Source organism: Misgurnus anguillicaudatus, unplaced genomic scaffold, assembly GCF_027580225.2.
Source record: "Misgurnus anguillicaudatus unplaced genomic scaffold, ASM2758022v2 HiC_scaffold_28, whole genome shotgun sequence".
Classification (NCBI taxonomy): domain Eukaryota; kingdom Metazoa; phylum Chordata; class Actinopteri; order Cypriniformes; family Cobitidae; genus Misgurnus; species Misgurnus anguillicaudatus.
Genome location: NW_027395278.1, coordinates 8,380,277 through 8,407,931, shown reverse-complemented (window position 1 = coordinate 8,407,931; position 27,655 = coordinate 8,380,277). Strand labels below are relative to the sequence as shown.

The 27,655-nt window shown below is 38.8% G+C and overlaps 2 protein-coding genes across 2 annotated transcripts in view; one reads left to right on the top strand and one right to left on the bottom strand.

The window, feature by feature from the left end:
* The window catches only part of LOC141362609 (ALK tyrosine kinase receptor-like), an 810,085-nt gene that overhangs the window by 6,715 nt on the left and 775,715 nt on the right, over window positions 1-27,655 (bottom strand). Inside the window, exons 20-27 of the mRNA XM_073864911.1 lie at window positions 20,087-20,273; window positions 19,701-19,791; window positions 19,167-19,231; window positions 18,929-19,058; window positions 18,756-18,853; window positions 16,568-16,660; window positions 1,939-2,040; window positions 1,602-1,736 (exon numbers count right to left, since the gene is read on the bottom strand). Coding sequence (XP_073721012.1) covers window positions 1,602-1,736; window positions 1,939-2,040; window positions 16,568-16,660; window positions 18,756-18,853; window positions 18,929-19,058; window positions 19,167-19,231; window positions 19,701-19,791; window positions 20,087-20,273 — 901 coding nt within the window. The remainder of the gene's footprint in view (window positions 1-1,601; window positions 1,737-1,938; window positions 2,041-16,567; window positions 16,661-18,755; window positions 18,854-18,928; window positions 19,059-19,166; window positions 19,232-19,700; window positions 19,792-20,086; window positions 20,274-27,655) is intronic.
* On the top strand, window positions 4,008-5,939 carry LOC141362515 (uncharacterized). The gene has a single exon (XM_073864711.1). It carries the CDS (start codon window positions 4,008-4,010, stop codon window positions 4,899-4,901), a length of 894 nt encoding a protein of 297 aa, XP_073720812.1. The 3' UTR covers window positions 4,902-5,939.

Sequence of the window (27,655 nt, the reverse complement as noted above, 5' to 3'; positions counted from 1 at the left end):
AAGAAAATAAAGAATTCCGAAAGTGCAGTAGGTGTGCGAAAGCTAGACAGAAAATACCCAGCAATTTTACCCACCTATAGTTTCACGCTTTCAATCGCTGCATCTAGTGTTTTGCAAAGAAAATGGAGGACAACGTCAATAAACCTGTGCAACACGAGACAGCGTCGAAATTGTGACCTTACAGGAGATGATGAGTTATGACAAGGAGCCACCCTTGCGAGCTGACAGCGACCCGCTTTTGAGATGGAAGATTGGCAGTACGAAATACGCAGCTGGCAACGAAGTACCCGAGTTTCCCTGGGACATCAGTGCGGTCGGAGTGCGTCTTCTCAACAGATGGACATAGTGAATGAAAAGCGCTCTGCTCTTGACCCCTAAAATGTTGATCGACTTGTTTTCCTGACCAATAATTTGTAATGGCCCTAGTCTTTTTGCGCATTTCATTATGCCTGCCTAGTGCCGCCTAAGTGTCGGTTACGTTTAATAAAAAAATACACATCATGTTCTCAACTTCAAGTAAGTCTATCTAAAGTTTCATTTTTGAACAGTTGTTTGAAATGGATCGAATAATTATTTAAAATAATTTTGAATTGCCTAAATCACAAAAGCAGCCGGTTGAACCTGCAGTAATGTTTTTCATTTATGGCAGCAGTCCACTCTGCATATTTTTTTAGAGAATGTTGCACTACTGTTGCTGTTTTTTATTCTGCACGAAACTTAATGACAATGAATAAGAAATATTGCTGACTTGTGCGTTTCAGGCGCTCTCTTTACATTTGTCTGTTATTTGGCATTAAATGGAAACGTCTTTTTTAGACATGGAAAATCGATTTTACAATCGATTCAATGAACACTTATATATTAAAAATCGAAAATGATTTTTTCACAAAAGTGACAGCCCTAATACACATACAGAAAACAAACAAACAAATGAAAGATGATCTGAGAAGTAAGAAGGTGGGAGTGGGGAGTAAAACATTCTCACATGAAAAACTATGGCAGATACCGTATTATTTACTATAGTAATCTGTAGTAATATTTCGCGACAACCATTACAAGTCATCAGCCAAGACTGCACTACAGTATGCACACAACATAATGATGACCTGCACAGCTTAATTTTTTTTTTAAGTTTGTTGTGACTTTTTGAAATAATAAAAATATTTAATGTGTTTCTAAGGATTTTAGTTGTAGAAGGCATATGTAAAGAGTTAAAACATAAAATGGAAAGTTTTTCTGCCAATTTTAAATTAATTAATTAATAAATTAATTGATAAAAATTTACAGCAGATTTTCATTTTTTTTATTAAAACCTTTATGCAAAATATATGCCAAATTTATATTTAAGTAAAAGATTTTTTAACCATTTTAATGTTCAAAATGATAGTCTTCTATAGTCTTCCATAGTCTTCATAGTTGATGTAGGTTCCCCTTTAAAAATTTAGTAACTTAATTAAAGTTACATCTGATTATTATCAATCAAAGATTCTTGACATTTTATAACACTCAGTACTGAAGTTAAGCAGTTAACACCATCTATTTTCTTTATGGTGGAGCATTGCATAAATATCCTGTGTATTTGAGCATATCAGCGCACTTACACTGGCCCAGGGCAATTCTTTGGCGGATCCATCCGGCCTCCATTAGTCACAAACTCTAGCACCTCTTGATTACTGCGGCTCGGGTAAGGCATATAGCCCAGCGAGAAGATCTCCCAAAGCAAAACTCCAAATGACCTACAAAGACCAAAGCAGAGAGAGAGAGAGAGAGAGAGAGAGAGAGAGAGAGAGAGAAGAATAAGAGTCATAGAAAGAAATAAAAACTTAGCAATTAAGAAAAGAATGCAGTTAGAGTGTAAAAATAGTGGGGGATTTGATCAAATCTAACAAAAGATACATTAACATATTTGGAAACAATGAATCACTGTATATCACTTACCATGTATCTGTTTTTGAGGTAAAGATTCCCTCCATAAAAGCCTCAGGAGGCATCCATTTGACAGGCAGCATTGCACGTCCTCCTTTTCTGTAATAGCTGGCTCTGTAAAAACACACAAGGCCAGATACAAACAAACAAGTTTATCTCAACGAAACATTGTTATGAATGTCCAGACAGAGGGATAGAAGAGAAGGGGATTTTTGGGTCCTGTGGCAGATCAGGTCGAAAGAAAGCACAAGAAAATCAAAGGAGCAAAAAGCGAGAGAACAACAGCAAGGATAAATGTATCCTGTCAGTCTGTGACTAATGCAAAGATTGAAAGTGGTCATTTTCTGAAGCTGGATCATCACTGAACTCATCACAGACTCCCTGAACTGATCCTTAAATATAGGGCTGTCAAATTAAATATAAACAATAAATCAAAGAAAATCAATACCATGCAAAGGGCAACCTTCAGATCTTTAACTTGAAGCCAACACAGTAGTGACTTAGACTGCAAATTATTGATGGGCCACTAGAGGTTGGCTCCAAAAGGCAGGCAATTCCCATAGACCCCTATGTTAAAATGCACAACTTTACAGCAGAAATAAATTTGTTTACAGCCTGGTACAAAAAGTGTTTTTGGTCTACATAGCTAATTTTGCCCTTTATGACAACTGTGAAGGAATTTTTTTATAACTCATCTGTGGCTATGTTTACACGTACATGGCTATTTTGAAAAACTGAGACATTTACCTTCGTTTGCGCCCTTCGTATACACGTAAACGTAGATTTCGCCTCTGAAACCGATTCTTTCTAAAAACTCCATCCAAAGTGGATATTTTGAAAACCTCCGTTTGCACGCTTGCATGTAAACTGAGACAAATGGATGCTTAGGTAGCCAACATCACAGTATGCGCCAGACCTCGCGTCTACGTCAAAAGTGCGAGCTATGTTTACATGTGACTGCTACTCTGAATGCTTCCATGATCACATTTATGTTCATGCAAACTCGTTTTGTGTGTTTGTATTGCAAATACAGCTGCTCTATTATGTCGAGGAGCTGAGACGAGTGCTCGGAGGTCAGCAATTTTACGCGTGTTCGACTTCATGCGGCGCTGCAAAAACCGACAGGCGGATGATGTCAACGTACCGCGAGAGGAAAAATCACACGTAGAGGTCTCATTTCGAATCGCTCTCGCGGTACTTTGACGTAATCGAACACCTACTGCAACAACTCTTCCCTCCAACATGAAGAACCAGTCCGCGTCACCACCAGTGCCGCCGATAATTGGTTTACGTGGGCTTGAGCTTCACTTGACGGCATATATGCACGGGTACGTGTAAATAAACACTTTTCTGAAAACTGACACGTGTGCACAATATTATTTTTGAAACCAAAGAGGTTGAAATGTCCGTTTATGAAAATAGCCGCCCACGTGTAAACGTAGCCTGGTTATTCTGGTTTCATCCATGAGTGAGGCACGATGATGCACTGCCAAGATGCAGACTGCAATGCCTGCCAACCATTAGCTTCAAAAAAGCTCTTTACAAACCTATTGGTGACGTCACAGGCACTATGTCCATATTTTTTACAGTCTATGATACCATGTTTTAAAATGAAAAGATAGGTGTCAGGATTCTGCCATATCCTTGTTTGTATTTAGATCTAGTTCAGCATGGCTGGGTTCTGACAGTACAATGTTTCATGTGGGAGATGCATGGTTTTAGTATTGGTTTATTCTGACCACGCATTTCCTGGGTCTCGTCACTTTTTACCCGATCCCTTACCTGTTATGATTTTCACCTGTTCCCCTCATTAGTTCTCTTATTTAAAGTCCTTGTGTTTGCTGTTCTGTACACGGTCATTTTGTATCCTGTGTCCCTAAGTTGCTTGTCTTGCCAGTGAGTGCTTTGTTTAGTCAAGTCTAGTTTAACTTTTTGTTTAGTGTTTTAGTCTTAAGTATATTTCCTGTTTATGTTGTTTGCCCCCTCGCGGGTTTTGTTTTCCTTTTTATAATAAAGTGTCAGTATTTACTCATCCCTGTCTGCAATTGGATTCATCTGTTTCAATTCCTCACATAACGACCATGCCACTAAGAACCCAGCAGACCAGGATGGATAGATCCTTATCCGCTCAACGAGCCACCCAGGCCCATGTCTTATTCGGTCTCCGTCAAAAGGGGGCCGATGTGAAGACATTTGCTTTTGACACTTTGAGGGCAGCGAGGGGCTCCGGCTTCGAGGAGGCTGAGTTGAAGGTTATATTCAACGGCTGCCTCAACGAGCCCCTCAAACCCAGTGAGCAAAGTTTGCTGAGACCCTTGGGCTTTCCCGATATGATTAATTTCCTGATGAACCGACCTGAGCCCAGGGTCTCAGCTAAGAGGGCATCTCCAGCTCCGATGCCGTCCATTACGGAGGGTCTCGTCATGGGAGTGATGACTATGGAGGACCCAACACTAATCTCTTCGACCCCAGAGAGCTCCTCCCCGCCAGTCAGTCTCCGAGGAAAGCGAGAGAGGAGGATCTCCTGGAAGTCGGCATCCGGATGGTCCTCCTCAGAGTCTGTCCCGCCTGTCACAGTACCTCTTCCACCTTCTGCACTCTCTGCCCCGCGACCTAGGAGAAAGAAGAGGAAGAAGGGAGCTTCCTGTTCTCCGTCTTCTCCTGGGTCCACACTGACTCCTCAGCTTGCTGCAGAAAACCCTGTCTCTGCACCACAGCCACAGCTCCTGCTGCCAGCGCAGCCGACAGAGGCGCCGCAGCCACCAGCGCAGCCGCCAGCGCAGCCGACAGAGCCGCCAGCGCAGCCGACAGAGCCGCCAGCGCAGCCGCCAGCGCAGCCGCAGCCGCCAGCGCAGCCGCCAGTGCAGCCGACAGAGCCGCCGCAGCCGCCAGTGCAGCCAACAGAGCCGCCGCAGCCGCCTGCGCAGCCCGCACATCTTCAGTCAGCTGCAGCCTCCCCCGTCTCGGCTCTCTAGCCGGCCACAGCGCCCCCTGTGTTAGTCCCTGTCCCCCTTCAACCCTCTTATCCTGCCATGTCCCCTTCTGTTCTGCCACACTCTGTTGTTCCCCCTAAGAACTATGTCAAGCTTCCCAGGTCTTCCACAAGACCCCCCCAGACTCCTCCTGCTTCACCCAGAAAACCTAGGACTCCTTCCCCACCCTTCCACCCTGGACCACCACCTATGAACTCTTTTGTTCCCCCACCCTCCCTCCCTTGTTTATTATTTTTGTTATCCCACCCCAACCCGTTCGTCATGCTTTCATGTTTGCCCTTAGTGTTATTTGTTATGTTTTCTTGGATATTGTGTTTTTGTCAGTCTCTCGTGCCTCGTGTTTAGTGTCCCCCCCTGAAGACGTCTAGTATCCGTTCTTGAAGGGGGGGGTACTGTCAGGATTCTGCCATATCCTTGTTTGTGTTTAGATCTAGTTCAGCATGGCAGGGTTCTGACAGTACAATGTTTAGTATTGGTTTATTCTGACCACGCATTTCCCGGGTCTCGTCACTTTTTACCCGATCCCTTACCTGTTCTCTTATTTAAAGTCCTTGTGTTTGCTGTTCTGTGCACGGTCGTTTTGTATCCTGTGTCCCTACGTTGCTTGTCTTGCCAGTGAGTACTTTGTTAGTCAAGTCTAGTTTAGCTTTTTGTTTATTGTTTTAGTCTTAAGTATATTTTCTGTTTATGTTGTTTGCCCCCCCGTGGGTTTTGTTTTCCTTTTTATAATAAAGTGTCAGTATTTATTCATCCCTGTCTGCGATTGGGTTCATCTGTTTCAATTCCTCACAATAGGTCTATAAATTCTAATTGGATGAACTGTGTCTAGAAACCAGTGTAAAATGCCTATTAATGCACACCTCATTTCATACATTTTTACATTCTAATGGATCAACTTTATGCTGCCTAGCAACCACAAACCATACTGTTAGGAAAATTAACTTGGACCATATGTCTTTAACTCTTAAATGCATAGGCAAAGTCTTTATTGACCCGGGGCAGTATTCACTACCCTCCCCTCTTCATTTATTAAAAGTTTTACCACCTTCTTGGTATTCATCATGTCTTAACAATAATTTAACAAGAGCAAAAAAAAACACAATGTAAAATAATATCTGTTTTTTAATGAATTTAAAGAAAAAAGTGTATAGGGTCACTTAAGACCCGATGTATGTAATAGTGTTAATAATTTAAAAAAAACTATTACAATTAATAGATTATTAAAAAAACAGTTATTTAGGAGTTGTCAGTGGTTTATAAGATGATTTAGAACTTGTAAGTAAATGATTAATAAACTATTTAAATGTATATATATTATATTGCTATATTAACTGTATTTCTTTTGTAATTCATGATTAATTTAGATAGTTATAAAACATTTAGTAGTTGTCAGTTAACTATTTTAGTGAGCACATCTAAAGTGATGACATTTTATGCCTTGTAAAGCTTTTACAAATGAGATTTGAAGGCTTAGTTATCTTCTAAACAGAAAAAAGAAAGCAACACTTCATAGATTGATACAGAACATAGAGACATATATTTCAAGATGCAAAAAATGTTGCAGAGGTTTATTTTTTATTTTATATCAAGTGTTTAGTTGTGTGCAGTTGTTATAAAATGTTGCTGTCCTTTGGGTATGTCAGTTTCCCCCAACAGTCTAAAAACATGCAGATTAGGTCAATCGAAGTCCCCCAAATCGGTGTGGATGTGGGTTTGTGTGTCTGTACATTATTGTGTATGTGTGGGGTTGGTATATGTGGTTTTCAGGGATATTAATAGTGTATAATCTAGTCATATAAAAAATTGGTAACACTATATTTTAGGGGTCCATAATAATGCATTAATTAAGGATTAATTAAGTATAATAGTTATTATATATTAACCATAAATCACAGCTATTAACCAAGACAGTAAATATGAATAACTGAAAATATAGTAAGACTATATTACCCATGAATAGTTAACTAATCAACTATGGATAAAAAAGTAATACCTTTTTACTGAATAAATAGGATGACTATATTAGAACTGCCACCAATGAATTGCTAATATCTTCTAATAAAGACAATTTGATCTGAAAAAAAATCTTTTACCTTCAATTATTGATTGGTATTTACATTAATTGATAATTATTCAGCCAACAATTGTTTAAGATTTGTATTGATTTTACAACACAATGGTTAATAATCTTCAGGGCTCGACATTAATGTGTGTTTACTCATTCCTGCCAGCTTTTTTTTAAGTTGCCGGCAGCATTTTTTGTGATTTTCACAATTTTCACAAAATGCCTTCCAGGAAAAATTTTCTTCTATAAATATATAAACATACAAATATAGCACCCTCAGCTTTCAAACAAACAAAATGGGAAAAATTAAGAGTTGGGTTCCAGAATGCAATAAATCCATTTTGACTTATTTCAGATAAAATGTGTTTTCTATACCAAGAAAGTGACAAGATGAAAACAACTATTTTCTATTACAAACTTTCACATAGCATCTTTAGGTCATAATAACATTAAAAATGTAATTAGATTTTTAAAGATTTATTATAAAAACTGATTATTTTTCCCACAAATTCCATGACAAGTTTTTTCCCAAAATGTTATAAATCTATTGAATCAACATATAAATGTGCATTCATCTTTGCCATTGTATATTCATTTAGTTGACTAGTGGTATCACTGAAAAAGATTTTTGACAGCAATCAGCTGCTCGATTTTCATTGACTTTGCGTAAATTTTTTTTGAAGTTTTTCTTAAGATCCCCTGGGGTCAATGTGTTAGCATGACAGAAGCTTGATGCTGTTGTGTGAGAAACATTTTTCCTTCGCCCGAGTGCCTCTCACCTAAATTATTAGATTTTGATGGCTTACGTTTCTTCCTCGCCACAGGTTTATCAATGCCATCAAAGTATTATTTTGTTTTTGTTTGTTTGTTGATAACAAAGTACAAAGTAGATGAGGAAAACTAGGATTCCGCAAGCACTGCCATTATTGTTTACAATGCGTGGAATGATGCGCTGTAATTTGTTGAGCGGATTTATTGCATTCTGCAGAGAAGGAAGAGTGGCGTTTATCGCATTTTGGGAAAAAAGGGAGAAAAGATCACAGAACAACACGGCGGATATTGAATTTAGCATATAATTAAGAATTTACTTTTTAATACTGACATAATACAATACTAATTTTGGTGGTAACTAATTTTTTTTAAATGCATTTATCGCATTTTTGAACCAAACTCTTCAAATATGTTTCATCATATCTTCATTTGTTCTCTTTTTATAACCTCTTAAATATGGGTAGGTTTCTTCAAATATACCTATTTTGAGCAAAAAGCTGAAATAATTACATTACAAGGAATTTTGTTAGAGATCAGGTTCAGAACGAAGATCAAAACATACAGAGAGTTTAAAATGTTGTTAGCTTTATTTTTGTTTTTGTTTTTTATAAATTGGGCCATCTAGCGGATAATAGTGTAATTAGAGATTACCATAAAAACTCATCAAGGAAGCATCAGTGGGAGGGAAATGTTTTCTCTAAATTGACGAGATAACATGTCAATGGTGGGGAAAGAGTTGGGTGAATGTTTTCGATGGGGCAAGTAAAAGAGAATTTTACTTGTCCGAGTTCATTATGGCATTATTTTAATATCAAATGTCGCAAGCGTATTATACAAGGCAATCGTCAAATTGCTACCTGAGAACGTGGTGGATCTATTTGTGTTGCGTCATTGAATACGTTAAGTCACTTTCAACCAATAAGATGCCATGTAAGAGTGAGGCAGTGGCGTGTTTACCCACCACGCAAACCATGCAATTGCGGGCTTGTGGGGCCCCTTACTGGCCACAAGCGGTTTACTTATTTAATGATTTAGGCATAGTTTTTTTTATGAAAGAATGTTGCATTTATTCAGACCCAAATCTAAGCCACTCTCATAAACAACCCGGGAGTGAGGGATGTGCGAGTACGCCAAAGAAGCATCTTTGTGAGGGCGCATATATAGGCTAGTTCACGGGTGAAAAAGACTCCACGCAAAAGCGCACCTCTGCTCAGCGCGCCCAAATGCAGTCACATATGCAAGTGCTGGGATGAGCGCTCACTCGACTCTCTTTATGCTCTCGCAACTGCACAACATTTACTCGATTGTCAAGTTGACTTTTGTGACTTTGGGCTTTACACTGTGATTGGGGATTTGGTTTGATCAGTGACATGGATAATCTTTTGTTCCACACTCATCATGAAATACAGGTAGAAGAATGATAGGCTATAAAGACACCATGCAGAGGTTTAAATCACGGCAAAAATATATATATCAATGTCAGCAAAATCTAACATTTAGTGTTTGTCTAGTCTATTTGCTTGTTGTATCTCACAGTAAGTTTGTTTCTGCAATATAAAAATGAGAGCTATGTGATTCCTATTATAAATCCAGGCAATAACCAAATTACCCTTATGGATTTCTCTGTAAATTTTTTCTAGCCTAATCAAACCCAGAACAGAAGACGTGGACATTCTCCAAAATGTGACATTACTTGGAATCTATGGGCTCTATCTTACACCCGGCGCAATGCAGCGCAATGCGCGACGCAAGTGTCTTTCGCTAGTTTCCACCCTGCGCAATTATAATTTTCACGTTTAGCGCCACGTTGTTTAAATAGCAAATGCATTTGCGCCCCCTTTTGCGCCCATGGGCGTTCTGGTCTGAAAACGAGGTGTGTTCAGGCGCATTGTTGGCGCGTTGCTATTTTAAGGCAACTAAAATAGACTACGCCATTGACCAACAAAAACCTGGTCAATATGTTTTATGTTATTTAAAGGAACAGTATGTAGGATTGTGGCCAAAACTGGTATTGCAATCACAAAACTTGTGGCTAAAACTGGTACTGCAATCACACAACTGGTGCCCCATACACAAAATGACAACATAAACATCAGTTGAGGGCTGCAACTTTAAATGACAATATCCTGGCCAGACCACTGTTGTGATTGATATAAATATTTGAAATGAAAATGATTTCTTAATGTCTAGTGACATATCAGGGCCATTTTATGATTAATTGATATACATTTCTTACATACTGTTCCTTTAAAGAGTGCATTAGTAATATGCGCCTATAAACGGGAGGACAACGCGGGTTTGCTTATCACATAGTACATGAATGCGCAGCAGCACAAAAATGCTTTTAAATATGAAAGATTAAAGGATTGAATGTAAAAGATTATTATTGAGTGTCTTGGACATACATGAGGACCAATTATGAAACGTTAGAAGGCGCAAAGAGCTGCTTTACCTGTAGCCTGGTAAGTAAATATGCTTTGCTTTAAACAAATGCATCTGTTTTTAAATGTTTTTTTTTTAAATGCTACCTCACGGATTTATTGTATATGATGACTCTGTACCTGTGGATATGGTGAGATGAGAAACATTTTTAAGTAATGCTTAAAAAACTGACGCTGTCCAAGTGCCGAACCTTGCGGAGCCGTTTGTAAATTCTTTATCTCCTGTTTGTAACAAATAACGTATTTTTAGAGTACAAACGTTTTCTTACATGCTTGCAAATAATTTTTTGATGATATTGGATAGCCATTTAAAGCAATTAAAAGCCTGATTTTTTACTTCCATGACTAAATAAAAACGGCTTTTAAAGGTTTTAATGAAAAAATTTCAATACAAGTGTAAAACAACACAATTATTTAACTTTAATCTTAAACTGGGGATCTTCTTCCTCCGCTTAGTTTTTCAGTTTACAAAGTCCGTCATCTGAATAGGGATTAGAAATAGCGCCAGCGCAACTGGCTTTTAAAGGGGATGAGAGCTGAGACTCTCATTGGTTTATTGCATGTTACGCCCAAAATACTCCCGTTAATCATTAAAAAAATAGGACCAACCCTTTTCGACCATGCGCTCGGCGGACAAACCGTTTTTCCCATCATTAAATTAGCAAACATGGATTCGGACACGCCCATTTAGACGTTGCTCTGTGCGCTTTAGACAATGCGCTTAGATCGTTAAAATGGGGCCCTATGTGACCTTTAATTATGAAACAGTACAAAAAGAAGAAAGAAGGAAAGAAAGAAAAAAGCTAGTGTGGTGCAGAAATCAGAAAATGTTAACATGCCAATATTCTTTCTTCATTTATTTATGCTTCAATATTAGCTTATCCGTGGCCTAAACCAATATAAGAAATACTATTTTGGAAATTTTTGTTTACATTTTATTTAATCTGTTCTCATAACATATACTAAAGCATACTGTTCTCATAATATATAATAAAACCATTAAAACCTGAATAGAAAGGTCTTTCTTGACAGATAACTAAAAAACTTAAATGCTTTCTGCACGTTATAAACATTTCATGATGTTCCTTTTCTGATGATAGATCCTTCTAATTTTTCATACTTTTTTCAAACTATTATCTTCATCCAGATCTGATTTTATTGAGATCTTCTCCAGTGTCTGACACTATGATGACAGTAGCAAAATTGAAAGAGAGTAAGTGGGATAAAGAAAAAACTGTCTTGCTTTCTTATCGGCTATCCTCAGGTTGCTAAAGCATCAATATCAGGAGGGTTTTATGCTGAGCACTTATCACAAAAAGAAAACGAGAGAGACCGAGGCAGAAGATATATTGCTCACTATCTCCCTAACAAGTAGGCCTGGCAAACTCGACTCCTTTTAAGGATCCGGGTTATTGTGAGTCACTCACTAAAGTGATCCGGGTTGTGTGAGTCACTTGAATCACTTGAGTCAGTATTGCTAAATCGCCAAGGAAACTCAGTACAGACCCACTTGTAACTGGCGACTCGAAATTCTCAGAGCCGGAAACATTGCAGACTTGCAGACCATGGGACTCGCTCTACAGATCCACTAACCGGCTGATTCGCGTGGATCAACCGGAGCCGGTTAGTGGATCTATAGAGCGACTGAAGTCTCCTCAAAAGCAAATCCACAACAAAAGCCTTTCACTTCTGAGATAACATGCTTATAGGTTTTAGGTTTGGTGTGTGTATGGTCGACCATTTAAAAAATAGGCCTAATAATAGCATAATAATATAGAAAAAACTGTGTCCTGCTTACGCAGCCCCCTGAGGCGGAGAGACGGTTCGCGCTGATCAACCGGTTACGGATCAGCCGGTTACGAGTTGAAAGATTCTCGAGTCAGAGCAGATCCCTCGGGTTTGCAATGTTTCCGGCTCTGAGTGAGAATCTCGGGTCAATTCGCGGCTCGCGCGGGTCTCTCGAGTTTGCAATGTTTCCGGCTCTGAGTGAGAATCTCGGATCAGTTCTCGCGCAGATCAGCCGGTTACGAGTGGATTTGTAGTGCGAGCGAAGTCTCATTAATAATGTTGAAAGAGGTTTGTGTGTGTGGTGGCGCTGTTTATGGGTTTACATTGAATTGTAGTAGGACTCAACTGATCCGGGTAAATGACACTAGAGACTCGCGACTCATGAGTTAATTTAAAGATCCGGGTTAAAGATCCGAGTGAGTCGCGACTCAAACAGGTCTACTAACAAGACATTTGCACTTTTGACACAATTTTAATGCTGCCTGTCTTATCTGGCATTGGTTTTATATAAACCAGTGTGGGGCCTTTAGGGATACTGCCAGCTAGGCTTGCTCTACCCTGTAGAACACATCTTCACATAGCAGCATTACAATCATGTTCTTAGAGGTCTTTCATGCCAATGTATCTCGCATAGAAGGGCTCAAGGGAAACTAACGCTGAATCTCTTTGAAGAATAAAATCAAGAAGATCATTGAAAAGCTTTGTACTGGAACTGCCTGTAGTGGGGTGGTTTGCTTTCACATGTGACAGAAACACAGGAAGAAATACAAGATAGCGGTTACCAAGTTTGTAATTGAGAAGACACAAAATTCACACAACTCAGTGTGTGGGATAAACCAAAATATATTATTCATCCACTCATCAGTATATATATTATGCTTACTCAGGCTTGTATCAGGTGAATGTTAGTATCGCAAAGAAGCTTTGGTGGAGTAAACAGTACAAAATGAGAAAAGTAGTGAGAAAATAAGACACAAGGACACTGGATGATCTAGAAAGATTGTGCAAAGAAGAATGATCAAAGATCCCTCTCCCTGTGTTCTCCAATCTTGTGAACTGTTAAAGGAGGAGATTAAGTGCTGTCTTGTTGGCAAAAGGGGGTTGTACAAAGTATTAACATCAGGGGTGCCAATAATTGTGGGACACATGATTTCAAGGTTTTTTTTTTCTAAGTGTGTGATTTTTTTACCACCAAAGTAATGTACTTAAATAAAAGGTTGGATTTTTTGCATTTGGGTTCTATGTTGTTAAAAAAAGGATAATTCCAAAAGTCCACTACCACATCCTAAACAGGGGTGCCAATAATTGTGGAGGGCACTGTACAGTATGTGAATAAATAGTTTTTTGTGAATTGTATTGTTTTTGTTTTTACCGTTCAATATGGTGATCGAATCGCAATCGAATCATCTTGATCCAAGGATTCAGAGGAAAAATATTTTGTTTTTTACGACATACGCATCAGGGACCGTATTCACAAAGAATTTTATCTTACCACTAAGAGTACTCCTAAATCACACTAAAAGATTTTAGCTAGGAGTTTTCTCTTATAAGTTATTCACAACGCCTTTCAGACCTACTTTTAGTAAGGAAAAATGATTACTCCTAAACTAAGAGTGAGTCTTCGTTGCTACGAATGACGTCAATTCTCATGCACGAGCTGACTCGCAATGACCATGGTGATTGGTTGTTAGATGACAGGGCTGTCATGCGGAACACAACACAGATGCACCAAATTAATTACAACATAGAAATATGTCTGTGTCCTACACAAAATAATAATAGTAATGCCTTCGAAATGCATATAAAAAAAAGTTGTGAATGAAATTAAATTATATCAAGGTAGCCTAATATCCACGTGAAAACCGACAATTGCCTAATAATAAAAAACGATATTGCATTAACACTTGCTTGATTAATTTACATCCTATTAGCCTAAATAGACTACTTTAAGCAAGGAAATGTTGCCCATATTGAAGAAGCCTAATGTAATAAATAAATGGCGGTGGATTATGAACTCGCCAAAACGGAAAAGAAAGCCCAACTGGATGCAGGATCAGTTACTGCTGCTGTCCCAGTTGGTGCTGGAAAAAAGAAACATAATAAAAGGGAAATTCGGCACTGAGATATCAAGCAAAACTAAGCGTGAGACGTGGGAGACAGTGATGCGTGGGTCAATGTACAAAACAACCGGCATTGTTTAAAATAGTTAACTGGCATTTTTATTTCAAACGACCCGACCGACGGCGACCCGCATATCATTAAAAACATTTTTGAATGACTCGTAACCGCAGGCACCCGCTCATTTCGGATCAACCCGCGCATCACTGATGGAAAAGGAATTTGTTTGCAGATCAATGCAGCATTCCCGCTTGTGTCGCGGACCCCGGACGACTGTGAGAGGCGGTGATATGCATTACAATCGCAGTCAAGGGTTGAGATTGCAGCCTTTAAACGGGCAAGCATGGCAACAGGTTGGCGTACAATATTAAATATATAATATCATTATTGTTTCATGTAATTCTAAAAACTTCCTGCTTGTCATGAATGTAATGAATTATGAAACAAATGTCATAAAAATATGCTTACATTAAAGTGTGCTTTGTAATGTTTCTGAGTTGGTGAAACTGTGTATGTGTTAATCAGCACCTAAGCCATTCTAGGATCCTTTGTGAATAGGTCTTAGTGAGTTAGAAGTCCTCTCGACTTAGGAGTCCTCTGTCCCAGACTTAGGTGCTACTTTTAGGGCTACAATGCTTCGTGAATTACTTTTAGTGAAAAAAATTAGGAGTCCTAAAGTTAGGAGTGACACGCCCATTATTTTTAGGAGTTGCTCCTAAATTCGCCAGTTAAGAGCTACTTTTAGCCTTAAAATTCTTTGTGAATACGGCCCCTGGGGAATTTTATCTTACCACTAAGAGTACTCCTAAATCGCACTAAAAGATTTTAGCTAGGAGTTTTCTCTTAAAAGTTATTCACAACGCCTTTCAGACCTACTTTTAGTAAGGAAAAAATATAACTCTTAAACTAAGAGTGAGTCTTCGTTGCTACGGATGACGTCAATTCTCATGCACGAGCTGCCTCGCAATGACCATGGTGATTGGTTGTTAGATGACAGGGCTGTCATGCGGAACATAACATGCACCAAATCATGGAATTACATCGAAATATGTCTGTGTCCTACACAAAATAATAATAGTAATGCCATCGAAATGCATATATAAAAGAAAAGTCGTGAATGAAATTAAATTAAGGTATAATACCCAAATGAAAACCGCCATTTGCCTAATAATAAAAAACGACATTGCATTAACACTTCCTTGATTAATTTACATCCTATTAGCCTAAATAGACTACTTAAAGCAAGATATGTTGCCTATATTGAAGAAGCCTAATAAATAAATGACGGTGGATTATGAACTCGCCAAAACGGAAAAGAAAGCCCAACTGGATGCAGGATCAGTTACTGCTGCTGTCCCAGTTGGTGCTGGAAAAAAGAAACATAATAAAAGGGAAATTCGGCACTGAGATATCAAGCAAAACTAAGCTTGGGAGACAATGTACTGTACAAAACAACCGGCACCCGACCAACGTTTTCAACTAACCCACCCGCAACTCGGACCACAAAAAATACAAAATAAATATACCGGACCCGCTCCCTGGCCCGCATTTTTTTAAGTAGTAATTGTTTAAAATAGTTAACTGGCATTTTTATTTCAAATGACCCGACCGACCGCGACCCGAAAATCATGAAAAATATTTTTGGATGACTTATAACCGCAGGCACACGCTCATTTCGGATCAACCCTGCGTATCACTGGGAGAGGATTTATTTGCAGATCAATGCAGCATTCCCGCTTGTGTCGCGGACCCCGGACGACTGCGAGAGGCGGTGGTATGCATTACAATCGCAGTCAAGGGTTGAGATTGCAGCCTTTAAACGGGCAAGCATGGCAACAGGTTGGCATACAATATTAAATATTTAATATCATTATTGTTTCATGTAATTCTAAAAACTTCCTGCTTGTCAAGAATGTAATGAATTATGAAACAAATGTCATAAAAATATGCATACATTAAAGTGTGCTTTTAAGTCTAGGCAATGCTTTTGAGTTGGTGAAACTGTCCATGTTAAGGAGGATCAGCACCTTAAGGCATTTTAGGATCCTTTGTGAATAGGTCTTAGTGAGTTAGGAGTCCTCTCGACTTCTTTTAAGCTGTCCCAGACTTAGGTGCTACTTTTAGGGCTAAAATGCTTCGTGAATTACTTTTAGTGAAAAAAATTAGGAGTCCTAAAGTTAGGAGTGACACGCCCATTATTTTTATGAATTGCTCCTAAATTCGCCCGTTAGGAGCTACTTTTAGCCTTAAAATTCTTTGTGAATACGGCCCCAGAAGTTATAAGCAAAAATGTAAGTGAAAGAAACTTTGGACTGTTGGTGGCGCTAAGTCCCTTTGGGATAAGACAGTAGTCTATAGGTCCACTATGTCATACTATTCAGCCTGTAATATTTATAAAAAAAAAAAAAAAAATATATATATATATATATATATATATATATATATATATATATAGACTTTAATACCTGTAAATGTCTCTGGCCATCCCAAAGTCGCCAATCTTAGCCACTCTCCCTGGACCTTTGCAGGTCAGAAGACAATTCCTGGCTGCAATATCCCTGTTAATTAAAACAAGAATGAAAAAGTTATAAATATTGAATTCAGCAGGAAGACTTTATAAACCTAAAGGTCAATTTGAAAAAAGTATGCACTTAAACATATGTTATGCTTAAAATGAGTTCATAGCCCAACACTAGATCTAACTTTGCCTGGTTTTGATGTTAAATGCAATTTATATGGCATAATAAAGTTGGAGTCTCTGAATAACATTTAGTTATATATATATATATATATATGGTGTGTTAGTTCCCTTTTATCATAGTTAGAAACATTAATTTAACAGACCTTAAACTGGTTGTGTATTGTTGCAATTTGAATAATGTAAAACGGTAAGCAGGTGTCACTTTCAAAAGATTACTGAGTACAGATTATATATATATATATATATATATGAAGAGTTTGGTTCCAAAACGCGATAAACGCCATTTTTGAAAAAAATTAGTTACTGCCAAAATCAGTACTATATCAGGTCAGTATTTAAAAGTAAATAATTAATTTTACGCGAAATCCAATATCCGCCGTGTTATTCTGTCATTTTTTCTCCCTTTTTTCCCAAAATGCGATAAACGCCACTCCTCCTTTTTTACAGAACGCAACAAATCCATTCCTGATATTAGAGCGGACCATTCACGCAATGTAAACAAACATGGCGGGGCGCGCTGAGTACACGGAGTCCTAGTTTTCCTCATCTACCTTGTACTTCGTGATCAACAAACAAAACAAAATAATACTTTAATGGCATTGATAAACCTGTGATGGTTTTCTGTGACGGGGAAGATTGTCATCAACATCTAATAATTTACGCGAAGCACTCGGGAGACTGGCGCTTATCTCCCGCCAGCATCAAGTTCCTCATGCTAACACATTGACCCCAGGGGATCTTATGAAAAACTTTACATTATTTTACTCAAAGTCAACGAAAATCGAGCAGGACCAAAACATTTTACAGCTGATCGCTGTGAAAAATGCTAAGCAACGGCGTCAAGTATAACCGCTGCAATTTGACAGTGATCTTAATATGACAAAGTAAGTGTTTTGATTAATGACATTAATGTTTATTTTTTATCAGTGTGTACAACTGTTCAACTAAATGAATATAAAATGGCAAAGATGAATGCACATTTGTACATTGAATTAATAGATTTCTACCATTTTGAAACAAAAACTGTCATGGATTTATTGCATTTTGTGGAAAAAATAATTAGTTTTTATAATAAATCTTTAAAAATCAAGTTATGGATTTGAATTTTTTATGTATTTATAACCTTAAGATGCTGTGTGAAAGTTTGTAACAGAAAATAGTGGTTTTCATCTTGTCACTTTCTTGGTATAGAAAACACGTTTTTACCGAAATTTGTCAAAATGGATTTATTGCGTTTTGGAACCAAACTCTTCATATATATATATATATTGCATATATATATATATATATATATTGCATATATATATATATATATATATATATATATGTATATGTAATTCTCTGTCTCAGAGTGCAGCTATTGACCATCATCAAAAAATTTTACAGATCATCTGATGCACAGTGCATACAAAACTGGCAAGAGCTAGCTAAAATTGCCAGTTTCAATCTGATTGGCTTTAGGAATTGATATAGGAATGAGGGTGCACAGCTTTTGTTGGGCTGAGGGTTTGAAAAGTTTAAAAGATGTGTAAGAGCCTCTATAGTTATGGTCAAATGTTTGACTCTTTGGAAACTATAGTATTCATGTTTTTGTTGCAGGTTAAAGTTTCAGTTTAAGAGCAATGACCTTCCAGAAACTGTATTACTAAAACTGAAGCTGTGCATAACAAACTGTGTTAGGAACTTTCAAATTAAACCACAGATTGGTACACGTCTCAACGTACCCTGTTCTACAGCTTGGATTGATGACCAGGCTGTTCATCTAGCATAAATTAGTTCTATTGTAAGTAGACTAATTTGTCATGCCATTCTAGATAGGAGTGTCAAAAAGTAGACTCACAAACAGAGTTGAAGAACGCTGAATATGTGTCCACCTCAGAAGAAAGCAAACTAATCTTTTTGTTATGGGGACAGTAATGTGCATTTATTTGCTTGGGTATCAGTAAATATACCTGTGGATGAATTGGTTCTCTTCTAAATACTGGCAGCCACGGGCTATGTCTCTGGCAATGTTGAGAAGGTCTACGATGGTTAGACTGGAAGGGTGCTCCTAAGAACATTATAGAGGATTATAAAGCTGGGAATAAGAAGCAATTGGTTGTATATATGTATATATTGTTCTTACTAGTCTGGGTCTAGTTTCCCTCAAAAAGCTCTTAAGATCTCCTCCAGCCATGAGCTCCAGCAGAATAAAGCGAGGCAGTGCCTGGAGACTCACCCCGATGCATCGCACAATGTTTTGGTGACTAAACTTGCTGTTAAAAGAAGAAAGATATTTAGCCCTTTATCTTTACCTTTAAATATGTGGGTTTGTAGCATTTTACGAATCAGAGTGTATAATGTTTTTTGTGTTTAAGTTTTACCTGATAATAAGAGCTTCCATGAGAAAGTCCAGTTCGTCCTGCTCAGAGCATACTTCAGGAAGGGTCTAAATAGGAAATCATTAACACATTTTAACTCATAATATATGATGATCATGTCCATGATAATTTTTTTCCTTTTTGTAAGGACACATTATTAAACACAAGTATCTGTAAGTTAAAACAATGTCTGGAACCTGATATTTGAATATGACTTATTGGCTACCTAACTGGCTAAGTTTCAGGATAAACCAGGGATGTCTACATGAATAACAGTTGAATAAATAATGTCATTTTAGCTTGTTTTTTGTTCCATTGAAAATTAGCCTGTCAGGGAGCAGGCTTAAGTTGTAGAATTTGTTCTTGATCTGATTATACAGATGGAAAAATCCCAGGTATGTTCAAGCTTACTATGGAAGCCACAAATAAAGAATATGACACTGATCAATTCAAGTGCTGTTTTAAACATGATTTGTTAAGATTCATCTTATTTCTATTACCGTTTAAATATTTTTCATATTTTTTTACTGATCTTACCTTTACTGCCACCTGCATAGGACTGGGCTCCCCTGGTATACCAACAGCAAGTCCTTCATAGACCTCCCCAAAAGCACCATGACCTAAACCTCTACAACCAAAGAAAATTAGAGAAGGAAAATTGTTACTTATTTTGTCTCATAATTTCACATTTTGTCTCATAATGTCACATTTTATCTTACTACATGGACAGGCCAGTAAAACTGGTGCTATCATTTTTAATCACTTAAATTCTTAATATTTAAATAATAAAATGTATAATTTTGAATGTAAAATGGTGTAAGATCAAATTTAGAATGTTTTCTACGCAACATTTTATAAATGAAGCCCCAAATCCTCCTGCATCAAACCAACTGAACCACAGAGAGTTGTCGCTGACCCCTAACCTGGTTAGAGAGATGTTGCGGCGTGGCACCTCCTTAAGATCGTTGACAGAGGCAGTCTTTCCACCAAAGCAGTAATTAGGGTTGTAGTCGGTCATGATGGTGGAAGCCCGTAGTTTGCTGAGTTTACAGTCAGGACTCTGTAGCTCCAGCTGAATAGACTGCAGCTCTGTGTGTTTACGCCTGTACACTGGATGATAAACAGCACAGCACAACTTTTTTCCAGGTGGCTAGCAAGGTGATGGTATAATGGTATTGGTGGTATTTTAACCGTTAAACTTTTTATGTTGAAGCAAGCAGTATAGCAAATATATTTCATACAAGATAAAATACTGGCAAACCCAGTGGGGATATTATTATCACAAATGAATTAATACTAGTGTGGCAGGCCCAGGCACTTACATTTAAGTTTTTTTTCAGTTACTTAACACATAATAATGGCAAAAGTCTCATTACATTGTGTTCAGCACAAACTGGGCTACTACATTAGTTGAGCAACATGTATGTACATGTTTCTATTTTTGAGAGAAAAATGTTTATGCATGGTTTTTGAAAAAGCTAAATGTTTAAGTCACTGATATAAGTCCACAAAACCCATACTAAACATGTTTTCCTAAGACTTTTCAAAACAGGATCTAGTAGTCTAGAGTTTTTCCTTTAAAATTATGTGAACATTTTCCTGCCAACTCATTTACATTAAACAATATATTGATTTTTGAAGTTTCTAAGATACTTTTGCCCAGGAAAAGCCGTATGCGAGAAGGCAGTAAAGCTCCTGAATAATCTGCGATTGACAGCTGAGGAAACAAAAGACTTGCATAATGAGCCGCATAATGAGCCTTTTAGACAAAAATGTGAGACAAAACTACTTTTTCTGTAGTAACAGAAGTAGCATACCAGCACCGGCATCCCATGCTGGTCATATCAGCAAGACCAGCATGTTTTCTTTTGGTGCTGGTATGCTGGTGACCACCAGCTACACCAGCACCAAACCAGCATGGGAATTATGCTGGTCTATGCTGTTTTTTCACCGGGAAGCACAAAGAAATTACTCGAGAGAACTTTTAGTAAGGAGACAGGCGCTAGTAAATAAGGATTTAGATGTCATGAACTCGGATAAAAGTCAACTCAACACAGCGGCGAATGAAAAGACTGGATATCAGGAATTGTGTGTCCATTGACTGCGGGAGGCGAGAGCAATGCATATGGATCGTCTCTGCTCTTTACTTCAATGGCATGGGGCATGGCGATCTCAGCTCATTACAGATAATAAGGTAACAGGAGAAAGATGGTACCTCTCCTCCTTCTCATACAGTTTACACCGAATGAGAATATTTGTTTTCTTTTTCACTTGTGGAAAAGTATCATTCGGATTATTATAATGCTAGGCAGCAGTCTCACAAAAAAGGAGAGAAAAAGGAAAAAGAAAACTATTGCTGGGTAAACAGTAATGAGCAATACTTTAAAGAACAATGAAACAAATGTCTCTGTGCTGTCTATGTTCCTGAATGTTTTTTTGATCTCTCTGCTGCCCATCTGACTCCTCACCTGCTCTTATCTTTGGATTGTTCCCTGTTCTGACTGGACTCCACAAATAGTAAACTATCCTTGTCTCGCTGCCCTCCTGGAGTTGTTAGCACGTTGTTCAGCTTTATTAATAATGTATGATTTATCTATGCAGTTCGCTTTGAGGGTGATAGTGACAGCGACATATAGCTTGTGTGAGTTGCATTTAAGAAACAAATGTTTCAAACCTCGCAGGGTGATACATCAAGAAAACGCCACATAGGTTGCTGAGTTGCACTGCTGCTTTTTTTTAAAGTTTGCTCCCCTATGGAGCCGGGCCTGTAACGTGGCCAAATGTAAAATGCCACATTCACAAAGTGTCACAATCACATAAATTCATGGGTTTGATGGGTTATCTGTTATCTGTAGTGTTATCTGTTTTTCCCTTAATTTCACAGGATTGCAAATGCAACACAAACATTTGGTTAATTTAAATGAATTAATTCAGAAAGTTATTTACACAAGGCAAATAGCTTCCCTTGTTGGCAAGCACTATTTACATAAAACTGCTATATAACTAAAACTAAAGCTCTAAATATACACATGAAACTCGGCATGTTCAGTTGCATATGCAGTAGAATGTATGGCTTGTAAGCCTGGCCAACCCTTACCCAAGAGTGCAAGGGAGACAAAATGAGCGACCATATTCCGTTCTAGCCTGGTCCAACCAGACTCGTACATTAAGTCTGGCCACGCTCCATTGCAAAGCGTTACTTCCGTTAAGGAGGGTCCTCTGTTGAAGTTTAAAACTATTGGATCTGCCCAGAGTCACTCTGAATCTGCCATAACCAATAGCTAACGTTTGGTCGTGACGTATGTCATGCGGCGAAACCGGACGGAAACAACAAGTCAGAATAATCAGACAAACAAAACTGGTTCTTGCTCCGGCTTTAACTTCTGTATATTCGGCAGTTTTGCAACAACGGACCGAATATCTTTTCTCAGGTCTTCTCCGCTGCCATTACTGAACTACAAATCAAACTGACCCACAACCTCAACGTCATTGTTCTTAGCCACCCCCATCTGTTCGCTGATTGGACCTGCAGATTTTTGCAGGAGAAAACGAAACTCTACAGTGCAGTCCCAGACGTAGTACTGAAGCAAAATGAAAATAAAGCGGAAGCACGTAGGAGGGCGAAGCCAGGCTAATTCCGTTCAGCTTGTATGATATTAGCATATAATATGCTGTGTACAAAGTTTTTATCTATTTATCTGAAAGTTATGGAGGCAAATAAAGGATCTCCTGCTTATAGTAAAATAATGTAAAATACATTTCTAATTTAAAATTTCTCCTAAAGGTAAGTAGTTTGCATCAGTGGCAGCATATGGCATAACTTCCTCTGGCCATACAACAAGGCTAGCCTATATATAAACAAAAGGTTTACATACTCCACCAACGTGTATAGTTAAAATACCATGATACTAAAACAACGCACGGACATGCACAAAGTTACAGAAACAACAATACATAAGCAATACAAACTCTGAAATAAGTGCAACTCCAGCAAGCGATATCCCAAAACAAGCTAATACCAACACAAAACATTTGGCATTTAAGCTGTGTCCCAATTTAAAGGCTGTGACCTTCGCCGGACATGTTCTAAGACTTATTGTGCCACAGCAGCGCAATTGAAGGCTAAGGCTGTCCTAATTCGAAGACTGCTTAAAATAAAGCCTCAAAATGCGTCCTTATTTCACCGCGCTGTTAAGGATAGAACAAATGGATCTAGCCTAGGCTATCCTGAGATTCATTGCGCGTCTGTAATGGCTAAATATAACGGCTGGATATTTTTAAATAAACATTTAGGGGTGGTTTCCCCGACAGGGATTAGCTTAAGCCAGGACTAGACCTTAGTTTAATTAGGAAATATAACTAGTTTTATCAAACATGCCTTACTTAAAACATTACCTGTGTGCATTTTGAGGCAAAACAAAGGGCACTGATGTATTTTAAGTTATGTCAGCGCAAGTTGTTTTCAGTTTGGACAGCTCTTACATTTATTTTAGTCTAGGACTAGTCTAATCCCTGTCCGGGAAACCGCCTCTTAAACTTTTGTTAAACAAATGTGTGTTTTGCAAATAAAAGGTTTCTTGTCACTGTTTTAGTATTATAAGCTATGTTTTGTATTAATATTATTGTGTGTGTATATATAGGTGATATGATCATGCAGGCATTGGCTTTTTCTGTCTTTTCTAACTTTGTTAGAAAACCATATCCATTATATCAAGACATACGTGGATAAGCATGTTCTGCTTGCAGCACTTGCACAGAATGATTGTCATTTGACATCAAAGTACCATAAGATCAGACTGCTTGTTATACACGCATAATGCTTTTGAATTGCACTCCTGTTTTTTGTCATTAAGGGATATCATCTTGTCTCAAATTTGACTGGTAAATAATAAAGAATGATAAAGCCCTTTTGTATTTATTGCATTGCATATTCTATGTTCAGGGATGACAGATTGATAAGGAGACATACTATTTATGACTGGATGTAACTTTTGATTGGATACTTTGCGGTAAAAGTGGCTTTCCTGAAAGGTGTGTTCGACTTCATGCGGCGCTGCGCAGACCGATCGGCGGCTGACTTGAAGCAGTGCATTTTGGTTAGTACTTTTGTCCGACTTAAGCTGGCGCTGCAGGCACGTGACTGTGTCATATGGTTTTTAAGTACCGCGAGAGCGATTCGAGATCAGCCGCCTGAGTTAGCCAGCGCAGTTCCCGAAGAGGAGCTGCACGGGCTGTAATGACGACACAGCTGTTTCACGATTTGTCGGATTCACCACATGACAACAATCACGTGTGTTTCGTGTGTATTTTTACGCCCTTAGTTCCACAAATGCTCACAAATCTGTATTTTTATAACAGTTAAAGCTCTTTCATGTAGTCGCGATGTTATATTGTGTCATCTTCATCAAAATAAAATGGAAATAGAAATGAAAAAACGTAGACCCCACTACATTGGTATTTAAATAATATATGCTTATGTTAAACTTTATTCCTGTAAAAAAAGGATGCTGTAAGCCTCTTCAGTTCCACTCATGCTCATACACGGACATTCAAAACAGTATAATTAACTTTTTATGTAGTTTACATCTTACAAATCATGTTTATTGTGATAAAGCAAGCAAACGGCACGTGATCAGCCATGCCTGACGTAAATGCTGCAAACTACGGGAAGCACAGCGCGTCCGACTTCACGTCTCCGTTTTCAGCTCCTCCCCGCCTGCTCGCGGCTAATCTCGCCGATCGGTTACATCCAGCCACAGCCGATGTCGAACACACCTATTGATTTTGTCCTATCAGTGTGGTTCTCATGAAAAACAATAGTGAAGACCACTGATCTACATCAACGTGTCATATTTTCTGGTTCCATATTTATTTTAATAAGTCAGAAACGTCTCCGCTGTGTCCTGCTTATGGATCCTCCAAAGGTTAGACGATCGCATTTCAGTACTTTTCGTGGACTTCGGAGGCGGCGACCTTCAAAGACAGAGTGATAATTTTCTGAGGTCGCATCCTTGCAAGGTCGCATCCTTCGACTTGGGACACAGTTACACTGTGACAATCCATTCACTGCCAGATGTTGTCATGATGACCACCAATAACAAAAAAAAGCATAGTCGCCTTTGCTTCAGTGCAAACTGGATACCCATCTGCACTTATGGCTGAAAAGTTTGAATCTGAGTCCCCGAGCTAGGTAGTACCCAGACGCATGGAGGAGGCAGAGGACACAGAGGATGTGGCAGAGGTGTCCAATCTTCCACGTCTGCCTCACGATCCAGGTCCGCTGCTGCCTCACGATCCAGGGGCCTCATTTATCAAATGTGCGTACGCACAGAAGTGTGCGTAAAGTGTTTGTAGGAACAGTTTTACGCAAAGTGTGGAATTTATCAAATTGCACTTATACGTAGAAATGTGTGTAAATATACGCACACCTCTGAGTATGCGTACGCAGAGCATACTCAGAGTGGTAGAATAGCGATACTACATATAGGACCCTGTTCCAGTGAGTAAAGAAGTGTCTATTTTTTATCCACAAGCAGGTGTTAAAAATGATTAATGTCAGTATGGTAACAGCAAATAAGTATAATGATTTATTTGTGATATGTATCTGTATCTGTGAAAGCTATACATGTGATTTGTATAAATGAAGTCTCCGACAAATGCTTGACACAGTGCAATGGCTTATGTTGCGTTATTGGAAGACTTGGCAAATAATCCATTCCGCCGGTAGCGCGTTTTCAAAGATCGCGCCAATGATGCTGGTTATGTATGCTGCTGTCCAAGGTGGAAAGTTGTCTGTCCTCCTCCAGTTGCACTCGTTTCACGTCGGTGTGCTGTGACGCGTTTTTTTTTGTTGTTTTTTTTTTGCTGATAATTTAATGTCAAACGACTTTTTTATTTCTAAAAGTGTTCTCATACCAAACGGAATTAAACTCACTGCATGTAACATGTTCCCATGCAGATTTGTTTTCTTTTGTTAGTCATTCCTCCCATACTAAGTGAACCAAACAGGATGTGTTATTAGGATTTAACCTCATCCACCAGTAACTCAATTTCTGCGTCTGTAAAGTTTCTCTTTTACGCTCTCTTTGCCATTATTGCGATGAGGGAAAAAGCACAACCACGTGACTTATAACGGGAGGTGTTGTCACCATATATGGTTCATTGGAGGCGTTTCGAAATGCAAATGAACATGAACGTGCACGAGCATGGTGCTTAAGAACAAGTGGGATTTATCATCAAGGATTACTTACTGATGTGTGTACGAACCACGTGCGCACGTTTGATAAATCCCGATTTTTTTGTACTTAGGCACATTCTAAATTTCATTCGTAGGTACAAATATAGAACATTTTCTACGCAATGTTGATAAATGAGGCCCCTGGTCCGCTGCTGCCTCACGATCCAGGTCTGCTGCTGCCTCACGATCCAGGTCCGCTGCTGCCTCACGACCGAGGTCCGCTTCTCCCTCACAATCCAGGTCCGCTGCTGCCTCATGATCCAGGTCCACGTCTGCCTCATGATCATGGTCTTCTACTGCCCTGTGATCGTGGTCCGTCCTTGCCTCACGACCCAGGACCGTTTGTGCCCCATGGTCTGGGTCCTCCTCGGTTTTATGAACACAGCCTGCCTCTGCCTTAAGGTCCTGAATGGTGCATGCTTGCAATGCTGGAGGATTATGACAATGGCTTGCGCTCACTGGCCAGGCGCATTTAGCTTACGAACAAATAATTGGATGCCAGACTCATTAATATGAGGATCAGCATTTAGGAGCTGATTTGCATTGATTATTTATGGTTAAAAATGGGCAGGGCAGATTCATGTACGCACACTTTCAGGTGATCTGTGATTTATAAAAGGAACATTGCTTGCTGGTGTGCGTACGCATGGTTTTATAAATCTGAATATATTTTTTGCGTAGGATAAGCTATTTTTGGCTTTTGTGCGTACGTAGACTTTTGGTAAGGATCCTATGCACAGTTTTATAAATGAGGCCCCGGGTCACTTAACTAATTTTCTCCAATCGGATAGTCCTCCGAAACGTTTCCGAGACGTATTTACTGTAAATTCGATCACTCAAACCACTTCAGAATGTGGTCTGGGACGCATTTCAGATGATACTACACAAGTGTAAATACATCTGGTTGATGGAGCCACATATGTCAGCACTTTACTCCTCCCAAATGTAAACATGTCACCAGCCCGCCGCTCCCATAACGCGCATCACGCGCTGTGCGTAGGGCATCACGTGCTGAAGGGGCATTAATGCTGATATTATTTCAATAGCCTATAGAAATATTATTAGGCACTTTTTATCCATGTTACAAAAAAGGGGGAACGAGATAATTTAATTGCTCTAGTCTAGAAAGTATGCCCCCCAGCCTTTGATGGTCCGTTTCGGTTAGTCTCGCATAGCCAGATCTTCAATACTGAAGGTCTGGTGTTTTTCGCTGCTTTTTCTGGACAAAGCCCACCCACGAGCTGTATGACCGACA

What these genes read in the sequence shown, in the direction of transcription:
- LOC141362515 (XM_073864711.1), top strand. Translation starts at nt 4,008, where the DNA reads ATGCCACTAAGAACCCAGCAGACCAGGATGGATAGATCCTTATCCGCT.